We start from the raw sequence: 11,748 nt of genomic DNA on the forward strand, positions 1-11,748 counted from the left end.
ACTCCATGACCCTAATGTGCTTCTTCCTGAGCCACTCCTTTGTTGCCTTGGCTGTATGTTTTGGGTCATTGTCGTGCTGGAAGACCCAGCCACGACCCATTTTTTTTTTTTTTTTTTTTTTTTTTAATTTATTTATTCACTTATTCAAATTATTACAAGAAACATCTTGTTTAGAAAGTGTCATATGTAAATATAAATCTATCTCTAGGAAAACTTTAACACCAAAAGTAAAATAAATTCACTCCAGGAAATTAACACTCAAGTCCATAATTAGAGGATCCAAAATGTAGGAAAAAAAAAAATACTGGACATTAACAACAGAAAAAATTTTTAACAGTTATCGCACTCCAATAAGAAGTGATGCCTAAAATTATTTAGCGTTTATCTAATTTAGCTGAGGCTATAAGTGCGGAAACATGAGTTGGTTCCATAAATACATATTTTTTGCCCCCAAGTCTTATTATGCACTTGCAGGGGTATCTCAAAAAGAAGGTACCCCCCAAGTGCAACACTTCAGGCTTTAGGAGCAAGAACTGTTTCCTCCGCCGTCTAGTCTCCTTGGAGACATCTGGAAACAAAAGGATTTTAAACCCTAAAAAGGGTTTATCTTTATTGCGGAAAAACATGCGGAATATCCAATTCTTATCTGGCAGCAATGCCACGGTCGCCACCAACGTGGCGGCCGAGGCAAGTTCAGAGTCAGTAGTTTCAAGCAAAAGAGAAATGTCAATTGGTTTATCAGGTATCTGATTCGGGTCTTTCCCAGGAATGTAATAAACCAAGGTAAAAGGTGGTAGATTTTGTTCAGGAATCTCCAAAATCTCACGCAAATAACGTTTCAACATTTCTTGAGGAGTTACATTATTTAGTCTGGGAAAATTAATAAATCTTAAGTTATAGCTTTTTGTATAATTATCAAATATTTCAGTCTTCATCCTCAGACTGGTCAAATCTTTTATCATCGAGGTTTGAATTCCTTCCATATTCGATATTTTTTTATCCATATTCACCTCTAATTTCACAATTTTTTCTTTCAAATCTTTAAACTCCTCTTCTTTTTTTTTACTTTCAGTCTCCAGAGATTTTAATCTTGGTAGTATCTCATTATTTTGCTTAAGAAAAATTTGACCCAAATTTGAAACCAGATCCCATAACTTATCTAATGTCACATCTTTTGGTTTTTCCACTAACTCTTTTGAAATTTCAAACCTTTTAGGAGTCAACTCTGTAATCCGACTTTGTTCCTCAGCTTCTCTCTCCTCCCTCCGTGGCGTCTCACCGGGCAAAATGCCCTCCGCTCCCTTCTCAGATGTTTGCTGTGCTTCCAATCGACGCTCTACAGGGCCCTCTAGACCTTCCGGGGTAGACCCTGTCGATTCAATGAGGAAGGAGCTCGCGCCAATCGGCTGGGGAGGAGGCGAACGCATTGCGGGGCTTAGCGTAACATCCGGGCCAAAGGAAGCCGAAGTTTCCAGTTCGACGGCATTTCCAGCTGGCAGCATCCCGCTAGAAGAGGCAAAACCCGCAGGTCTAAAGAATCGATCGATAGATCCAGGCAATGGGGTGGGGAGCGGGGAAGCTCTTGCCGCTACTCTCCCACGACGTTTAGGCATTGTTAAGGTAAGGTCCCGACCTGCAGCGACTTAGTGAGGTGCGGCCATCTTGGGTCCCAAAAGGGCCGCCACGACCCATTTTTAAGGCCCTGGCGGAGGGAAGGAGGTTGTCACTCAGAATTGTACGGTACATGGCCCCATCCATTCTCCCATTGATGCGGTGAAGTAGTCCTGTGCCCTTAGCAGAGAAACACCCCCAAAACATAACATTTCCACCTCCATGCTTGACAGTGGGGACGGTGTTCTTTGGGTCATAGGCAGCATTTCTCTTCCTCCAAACACGGCGAGTTGAGTTCATGCCAAAGAGCTCAATTTTTGTCTCATCTGACCACAGCACCTTCTCCCAATCACTCTCGGCATCATCCAGGTGTTCACTGGCAAACTTCAGACGGGCCGTCACATGTGCCTTCCGGAGCAGGGGGACCTTGCGGGCACTGCAGGATTGCAATCCGTTATGTCGTAATGTGTTACCAATGGTTTTCGTGGTGACAGTGGTCCCAGCTGCCTTGAGATCATTGACAAGTTCCCCCCTTGTAGTTGTAGGCTGATTTCTAACCTTCCTCATGATCAAGGATACCCCACGAGGTGAGATTTTGCGTGGAGCCCCAGATCTTTGTCGATTGACAGTCATTTTGTACTTCTTCCATTTTCTTACTATGGCACCAACAGTTGTCTCCTTCTCGCCCAGCGTCTTACTGATGGTTTTGTAGCCCATTCCAGCCTTGTGCAGGTGTATGATCTTGTCCCTGACATCCTTAGACAGCTCCTTGCTCTTGGCCATTTTGTAGAGGTTAGAGTCTGACTGATTCACTGAGTCTGTGGACAGGTGTCTTTCATACAGGTGACCATTGCCGACAGCTGTCTGTCATGCAGGTAACGAGTTGATTTGGAGCATCTACCTGGTCTGTAGGGGCCAGATCTCTTACTGGTTGGTGGGGGATCAAATACTTATTTCCCTCTGCAGAATGCAAATAAATTCATATACTTTCCACAATGTGATTTTCCGGATTTAATTTGTGATGTGCTATCTCTCACTGTTACCAATAACCTACCCTTCAATTATGGGCTGCTCATGTCTTTGTCAGTGGGCAAACTTACAAAATCAGCAAGGGATCAAATACTTATTTCCACCACTGTACATAATTGCTTTCAACAGTTAATGATTCAAATATACCCACATTTACTGGTTTAGATCTCCTGAAAGAAGCGTTTTGAAGTAAATTTAACATGTTATAGTTTCAAACAACAACTGCAGAAGCCCACCTACCAATCTATTCGTACATAAACCTTGTTACATATCTCATACAATAAACTAGCAAATGTACTGAATCTCTCACAGCAAAACTGTAAACAGTGAAATATGGGAAAATTAGGTTCTTACCTTGGTAATTTTCTTTCCTTTAGTCATAGCAGATGAAGCCATTACGTATGGGTTGTGTCCATTAACCAGCAGGGGGAGATAGAGAGCACTCAACTTTTCACAGTGCCTCATGGCCAGCCAGCTCCACTGCCTCTTCAGTATTTGAAGCTTCCAAAGCAGTATGGCAAACCGCAATGGGAATAACATGAACTTTCCTCACAGCGAACGATGGCCCCTTAACAAGGGCATGAACTCAAAAAGAGGGAATGAACACATCCTCCTGGAGGGAATAAACTCGTCCTCCTTATTGTATAACTGGAGGGGATACACGCAACCTCCTGGAGGGAATAAACTCATCCTCCAAAACAAACTGGAAGGAATGGACTCATCCTCCTATAAGTGAACATGAATCCTGAAGACTGTTTTCCAACTTTTTCCCAAGGAAGGAACTTCAGGAAACAAGAACAGAACCTGAAACAGATTCACAGCATACAGACAATCATACAGGGAGGGCTCATGGCTTCATCTGCTATGACTAAAGGAAAGAAAATTATCAAGGTAAGAACCTAATTTTCCCTTCCTTGTCATCAAGCAGATGAAGCCATTATGTATGGAATGTAACAAAGCAATCCCTATATAGGGTGGGAACAGGTCACACCACGCGCTAGCACTTGTGCTCCAAAATGCGCATCCCTCCTAGCAGCCACATCCAGCCTGTAATGTCGGGCAAAAGAGAGCTTAGAAGCCCATGTTGCTGCACAGCATATCTCTTGACAAGAGAGTGCTCCAGTTTCAGCCCAAGAGGAAGAAATCGCTCTGGTAGAATGCGCCTTAAAGGCTACAGGCGGAGACCGGCCAGCAAGCAGATAAGCTGAAAAGATAGTTTCTTTGAGCCAGCGGGCAATAGTGGCTTTAGACCCTCTGCGAGGACCTGATAGCAAAACAAACAGATGATCATAGATCCTGAAAGAGATAGTAACTCGCAGATACTGCAGCAGAGTCCTGCGCACATCCATCAGGTGCAACTGCCCAAAAGATTCTGGAAACTCCTCCTTATCAAAGGAGGGCAAGAAAATAGGCTGGTTTAGGTGAAACGCTGAAATCACCTTAGGCATGAAGGAAGGCACGGTCCAAACCGTGACCCTGGACTCTGAGAATTGCAGAAATGGGTCTCTACAGGACAGCAACTGGAGCTCTGACACCCATCTCGCCAAATTAATGGCCACAAGAAAAACGGCCTTTAGTGCCAAATCTTTCTCCGATGCTCGCCGAAGCGGCTCAAAAGGAGAAGCCTGTGGGGCCTTCAAAACTAGCCCCAGGTTCCAAGCTGGACAGGGTGCTCACACGGAAGGCCGGAGCCGAAGCACCCCACTAAGAAACCGTGCCACATCTGGATGAGCAGCTAAAGACACGCCGTCAACCTTACCACGAAGGGAGGCCAACGCTGCCACTTGCACCCGCAAGGAATTATAGACCAAGCCAATTTGTACACCATCCTGCAAAAAGTCCAGAATCGGCGAGACAGGAGCCTGCATGGGTGTGATCGCTTTTGAAGCACACCAAGACTCAAACTGGCGCCAAATCCTGGCATAAGCCACGGAAGTGGAACACTTGCGGGCCTGCAGGGGAGTGGAAATGACTGTGTTTGAATAGCCTTTGTCCCTCAATTGCGCCCTCTCAATCGCCATGCCATAAGACCAAAGCGGCAGGCGTCCTCCATGGCTACTGGGCCCTGTGACAACAGGTTCGGTACCAGAGATAAAGGAAGGGGAGCCTCCACTAGCATCTGTCGGAGGTCCGCACACCAAGGCCTCCTGGGCCAATCTGGGGCGATGAGGACCACTTCTCCTGGGTGCAGCCGAATCCGCAGGAGCACGCGCCCTATCAAGGGCCACGGAGGGAACACATATAGTAGGCCCGGAGGCCAGGGCTGAGTCAAGGCATCCAACCCTGCCGAGCGAGGATCTCTCCGTCTGCTGAAGAAGCACGGGACTTTGGCATTTGAACTTGTCGCCATAAGATCCATCACGGGCTTGCCCCATTTGGCACATATCTGCAGGAATACTTCATCCGCTAGTTCCCATTCTGCTGGATCGATCTGATGCCTGCTTAGATAATCGGCTTGCATGTTGCTCTGACCTGCAATGTGAGCTGCCGACAGAAACTTGTGAGCTGCCGACAGAAACAGAAGATGCGGCTCGGCCCAGTGGCAAATCTGTTCGGACTGTGCGGCCAGTGAGTGCCGCCTTGTCGATTTATGTAGGCCACTACTGTCGTGTTGTCCGACATCACTCTGACAGCCAATCCTTCCAGGGTCACTTGAAAGGCCAGAAGCGCCTGAAACACCGCTTTCAACTCCAGGCGGTTGATGGACCACTCCGACTCCTCGGGTGTCCATAGACCCTGGGCATGCGTCCCCTTACAATGTGCGCCCCAGCCCTTCAGGCTGACATCTGTCACTACTAGACACCAATCGGGGAGAGCCACCACTCCATGCTGAGTCGGGCCGCAGGGAGCCAAGAAAGTCTGCATTGATAATCCTGAGAAACTGGAGACCATCTTTGAAGTAGGGAATACTGTCGAGGTCTCAGGTGTGCTCTCGCCCAGGGCACCACTTCCAATGTGGCTGTCATCGATCCCAGCAGCTGGACAATGTCCCAAGCTCGCGGGCGGGGCATCCTCAGGAGCAGACGGACCTGATTCTGAAGCTTGCACCGCCTTAGCTCGGGTAGGTATACATTGCCCAAGTCTGTGTCGAACCTGGCCCCCAAATAGTCTAGAGATTGCGAGGGGGTCAGGTGACTTTTGGCCATATTGACGACCCAGCCTAGAGATACTACTACTACTACTACTTAGCATTTCTATAGCGCTGCCTGCTAAGTAGTAGTAAAGATAGAAGTACTGAGACCACTCTGGCTGTAGCTTGATAGCTCTCTGTTACAGAGTCTGCTCTGATGAGCCAGTCGTCTAGGTACGAGTGAACCCTGATACCTTCTCGCCTGAGCAAAGCAGCTACTACCACCATTACCTTCGAAAAGGTTCGGAGAACTGTAGCGAGGCCAAAAGGCAAGGCCCAGAACTGGAAATGTTTTCCCAACACCGCAAACCTCAGAAACTTCTGGTGCGGGGGCCAAATTGGTATGTGCAAGTAAGCTTCTTTCAGGTCTAGAGACGTGAGAAACTCTCCTGGCTGTACCGCAACAATGACGGAGCGCAGGGTTTCCATGTGGAAATGCCGCACTCTCACGGACTAGTTTAATTCTTTTAAGTCCAGAATAGGGCGAAAAGACCCACCTTTTCGCGGCACCACAAAGTAGATGGAGTATCGGCCATAGCCGTGTTCGGCGGGAGGTACCGGGGACACGGCCCCTAACTGAATCAGACCTTGCAAAGTCTCCTCTACCACCGCCCGTTTGGCGGCAGAACCACATCGGGACTCCACAAACACGTCTCTTACTGGGGCGTTGAATTCTATTCTGTAGCCATCTCTGATCAGGTCCAGAACCCACAATCTGAAGGGGAAATTAGCCCTTCTACGCTTTTCTTTATGCCAATTATCAGGGAAAATAGCCTCAGCGGGCAGTCCCAGGCCAGAATCCACCGGGGGGGGGGGGGGGGGGAACAATAGAAGGGGCCTCAGACGACCCTTGTGGGAGAGCTCTTTTCAGCATGTATGCTTTATGCAATAATAACACAAAATCAGGGGAGAAAAACTTGCCCTGGGCACCCAGATCCCGTCTGGGGCTAGCTACTCCCTGAATAGCCTCAATTCGAGGTCCCCCCCCCCCCCCGGGCTTCAGGGCTCTCCGTCTCTACGGAGGCCGCGTCATGCTGAGAATTCAAAATGGCGTCCGCTGCCAGCTATGAGCGGAAAGAATCATCGCTCGCCATGCTCGGGCCGGCTCTTACACCTGTACAGCACGATTTACAGAGCCCCGCTGCTGATTTGCGCTTACCACACCGGGAACAGCGCTTTACATTCTCTGCAGCCATCGCCAAAAACAGCGTGGAAATTCAAAATGGCGGTTTCACGCCAAAAACACCCCGATCGCAGGCCCACCCCGGAGGAGTTACCTCACCGGACCGAGTATCACAGCTCCGGTCCCATAGAAGAATCAAAGGAAAACCTCTGTTCCATTTTTTTTTAATGCTGTGAGGAAAGCAGAGGTAATAAGAACTCCGGAGGCTCAGATGAGTGGGAAAGGCGAACCAATGTGCCTGCATTCATTGAGTGGGAAAGGACAGGGAAAAGCAAGCTAATATGTCCACATCCACGGGGGCATGGGTAAGGCAGGTAAAGGGCTAACCTATGTGCCTTCAAAGTGAAGCTGCTATAGCCTCTAACACCCCGGCTAACAACTGGCAAGCCAGGAGCCACCCCCAGGCAGATTTTTGATGGAGCTCGAAGAAGCTGCAGCCACCCTGCTTGGGGAGATAGAGAATACTGAAGAGGCAGTGGAGCTGGCTGGCCATGAGGCACTGTGAAAAGTTGAGTGCTCTCTATCTCCCCCTGCTGGTTGATGGACACAACCCATAATGGCTTCATCTGCTTGATGACAAGGAATCAGGGTATGTGAGTGATTACAGGTCCCTCTTTCATAAAGTGGTGTGGTTACTGTGTTAGCCCACTAAAAATGTTATTACCTTTTTTGTTTTGTTTTTATTAAATCTTTATTTCTCCCTTACTTTATAAGGGACAGGAGTGTGGAAAAGACTACAGGTGTCCAGAACATGCTGTACTTGAACATTCTAAACGTTACTATATTTTCCCCAGAGTTCTTTATATATGCACAGTCATCTCTGAGTTTGAGATCCTGGGGGAATATCCAGATTGCACATCTGAATCGGCTGGAGGAAACATGGAGGTGAAGCATGGTGCAGTCCAGGGTATTACATACATATTTCTACAAGCAAAGGAATGGTGTGAGCCACAGGGCTCATGGTCATAGCAACATAGTAGAAGAAGGCAGATAACGACCTACATGATCCATCTAGTCTGTTCTACGAAATAAACTCATAGCATATGCCTGGCTTGAAGTGTTATAACATATGCATACTTGATCTGTCCTTGCCATTTTGAAGGCACAGACTGTAGAAGTCTTATTCACCAGTTACTGGAACTGATGTAGAAGCCCACTCCAGCCCATCCAAATTTGTGTAGCCGTAATCAGGGCTCAAACCGTATGTCTGGCCTTATTTCCCAATTACTGGAGTTGTGTCTAAGCACCACTAATTTTGTTTTGGTGCCATTCTTTTCCCATATGGGAATCCTCTGCATTTATCCCACACGTTTTTGAATTGTGTTATCGTCTTCATCTCCACTTCCACCAGCTCCCAAGGGAGGGCAGTCCAGGCATCTACCACTGTCTCTTGAAAAACTACTTCCTAAAGTTACTCTAAGTTGATCCCCCTACAACCAATATAGAACAAACATTTTCCGGAGACGGAAGTACTACCGTTTCCCATCTCCAAAAAGGTTTGTTTGTATGTTAGTCCTACCAATATATTGCCAAATACAGCACCAGAAAAAGCAGGGCTGGAGATTGGTTTGTTTGTTTGGCCCCTCCAACAAAAAAAAACCTAGTAACTGCATACATAAGAAAAACATCTGCACCTATTTAAAACCCCAATGCTATGGCCCTCACAATGTCAATAGAGGGAGGCATTGGTCTTTTCTTCCTCTTTTTTTTTTTTTTACACAAAACAGCTCTGTTCAATTGAACAATAGTCTTTCTTTAAGTATCATGTTGGTAAATTAAAATGTTGATGGTGAACGGACCGGGTGCTCTTTGACAGCGCTCACTCCGTCTGTATTGAAATACAGGAGGGGCTATTGGGGGGGGGGGGGGGGGGTCCGCAGCTAAAAGGGACTAATGTCCTTGCGGTTCAACAGCTGCTTTACTTCCTGGTTAAAGGTGACGTGTCACTGAAATACTAGTGCCTTTCCCTGTACTAGCCGGTCTCTACAAAAAAGCGAGCAGGAGTCAGAGGAATCGCGGCACCAGAGCTTCTTTAACACTCCCGGGACAAAGGAGAGAGAGAATGAGTCGGTGGAAGAAAGGAGATAAACTTGGACCAGGCTACCAGACATTAGCGCTCGATTCCGATCACCTGAGCCAGAGCTTCGCCTCACCTTACTCTGGGAGAAGGAATGCACCTCCCCTCCCGGCCGCACGTCGAATTCCTGCGTGCTCGCGCTCTCCAGAGCGGCACTGCCACTGAAGGAAAGAGCCAGGAGGACGCCGACTAACAACCATAACTCCAGCGCCGCCATCTTGCCACACCGGCATTAATTTCAATTACAAACGAAGAAGCGGGAGTCGGAGAACGTCCCCTACGGGCAACCATATAGGACAATTAGCGGCAAACGCGTAGATGAGCGCAAGGAAAGGAGGGGTCAGGTGGGCGCAGCTTAGCTTAGAAACAACCTCCTTCGGTCTTGAGAGCTACGGACAGCGACGAGGGACAATCTTCCGCAAGGAGCTGGTGAATAATCCAATAGATGGTTCAAATGAAATAAATATACAACTAATTGGCTTCCCCCTTAAACCCAGAATAGAGAACTCCCGATTAAGGCCCAGATGCACAAAACCTAACGAGCCAGCAACATGGTTTTTAAACCGGTTGTACGGTTTAGCCAGCAAGAAGTAAAACGAGATATGCACAAAGGGGTTGTACAAGCTCTTTTCCTAGCACTTGTAGCATCTAACGAAAACGGAATGCAAAGCTATTATAATGAGCTAATTACAGTATAAATGTGCATGTAAGACGATGCACAGCCAATTTCTGACCCAATGCGCAGAAGCGGTCCCTAACTTTACCATGGAACAGTTAACAGAAGTCTGGAGCTGTACGTCATGACAACTCCAGACCTCCCACTAAATTTCAGTGAGCTTCACACAACAAAATATCAAGGTAAAAGGACTACTTTTAACCAGACACAAAAAAGTGTAAACAAAAATCCAATCTGAAAGGCCTATTAGTAACAACTTTCCATGCTACCAATCCCAGAGCAAGCAGTGGTTTATCACAGCTTACTAAAAGGATCCCATACACAAACTTTTGCTCACAAAATATAGGAAACAAGAAGAGAAATATACAGTGCAATCCGCTTAAGTGCAAGGGTCTGGGACCAAAGAAATGCATTCAGTTAACCAGAGCGTGCACTTAACCGTTGTGACCCAAAGAAGCTTGACATCTGATAAACATATGTACAGTACTGTTTATTATTATATGTACAGTATAGTCTCAGTTAACTGACATTAGGCTGGCTTGAAGTAATCAGTTATAGTCCTCTGTACACTCTTGGGTCTGTGAGTTCCATAGACTACGTCTGCCAGACGGTAAAAACTGTCATAGCACTGACATCCAGTGGCCTCCAGATAGGCCTGCAAGGTGTTGAGACTGTCCACCGCTGTTACAAAAGTGACAGGAGGAGGTTGTTGAATTTCGTCAGCATGTGCTTCGCTGCTCATTTCTTCATCTGTTCCATGATCAGACGTTGTTGCCTGCGTGTAGGCGCATATCTCAACATCAGTGCTTTCTTCAGCTGTTTGTAGATTGTAATCAACAGCTACGTAGCGATGGAACTCCTCTTCAGTAACACCGGCTGGGATGTCAATAACCTCTTCATCTGACGCGTTTACAACAGCTGCATCTGTTTCGTCCCTCTCCACATCCTTAACAAAGCTTGCCCGCTTGTAGCTGTTCACAATGGTTGCCTGTGTAACATGATTCCAGGCTTCTTTCTGCATATGTAGAGAATCCAACGGTGATAGATTACGAGCCAGTTCAACAGCACGTTTATCCTTGGCAGTCTAGTCTTCCATAATGCTCATCAGACGACGTAGCACAAGAGCCCGATAATGTTGTTTGAAATTGGCTATTATGCCCTGATCCATAGGTTGGATCAGAGAGGTAGTGTTTGGTGGCAGGAAGACCACCTTGACGTTAGACAGCCTGACATCGTCCCTGTGTGCAGCACAATTATCACAAAGCAGCAAAATCTGACGCTTTTGTGCCCACATTCTAGTGTCTAACTTCTTTAGCCACTGCTTCCAAATTTTCCCAGTCATCCATGAATTTGCCCTCATATGACACAGGAAGTCGCTTAACTTTCTTGAAGCAACGGGGCTGTTTGCTCTTTCCAATGACGAGGGGTTCCAACTTCTCACTCCCATCCATATTGCAGCAAAGGAGGATTGTCAGTCGGTCCTTTGATGTTTTACCTCCAGTAGTTTCGGCATGTTTGAATGCAAGTGTTCCATCAGGAATCAATAGCCAGTAGAGACCATTTTCGTCAGCATTGAAAATGTCACGAGGTGCAAACTTGTTCAAGATGGTAGGAAGAACTGAAACAACCCAATTTTCAGCACCAAAGTCATCAGCGTCTTGTCTCTTACCATGCTGCTTCTTGAATTTTATGCTGTTCCTCTCCTTCCATCTTTCCAACCATCCAACAGTGGCTTTGAATTCAGACAGTCCAGGACTTTCTGCTACCTGATTAGCTTTCTCCATAAGCAGTGGACCACTGACAGAAAACCACCGAAGAAGAGCATCTTCTACCTCCTCAGCTTTTCCCGCCCGTTTTCATTTCCGTTGTGGATTTGTGTTGTTTTGCCAGTCTTCCAGAAGCTGGTCTTTCTGTTCAAGACACGTGAAATTTGACTGGAATTGACACTATATTCTTTAGCAATAGATGCTTGACTTTGTTTGTTTTCTAATTTTTTAAGAACTTCTATTCGTTCAGCCAGTGTTAAAGTCTTACAGTTCCGC

The 11,748-nt window shown here is 46.8% G+C and overlaps 1 protein-coding gene across 1 annotated transcript in view; it reads right to left on the bottom strand.

The window, feature by feature from the left end:
- The window catches only part of MYDGF (myeloid derived growth factor), a 32,578-nt gene extending 23,164 nt beyond the window's left edge, over window positions 1-9,414 (bottom strand). The window contains exon 1 of the mRNA XM_030217952.1: window positions 9,107-9,414. Coding sequence (XP_030073812.1) covers window positions 9,107-9,247 — 141 coding nt within the window. The 5' untranslated portion in view covers window positions 9,248-9,414. The remainder of the gene's footprint in view (window positions 1-9,106) is intronic.
- Between the last annotated feature and the right edge of the window lie 2,334 nt (window positions 9,415-11,748).

This window comes from Microcaecilia unicolor, chromosome 11, assembly GCF_901765095.1.
Source record: "Microcaecilia unicolor chromosome 11, aMicUni1.1, whole genome shotgun sequence".
Taxonomy (NCBI): Eukaryota; Metazoa; Chordata; class Amphibia; order Gymnophiona; family Siphonopidae; genus Microcaecilia; species Microcaecilia unicolor.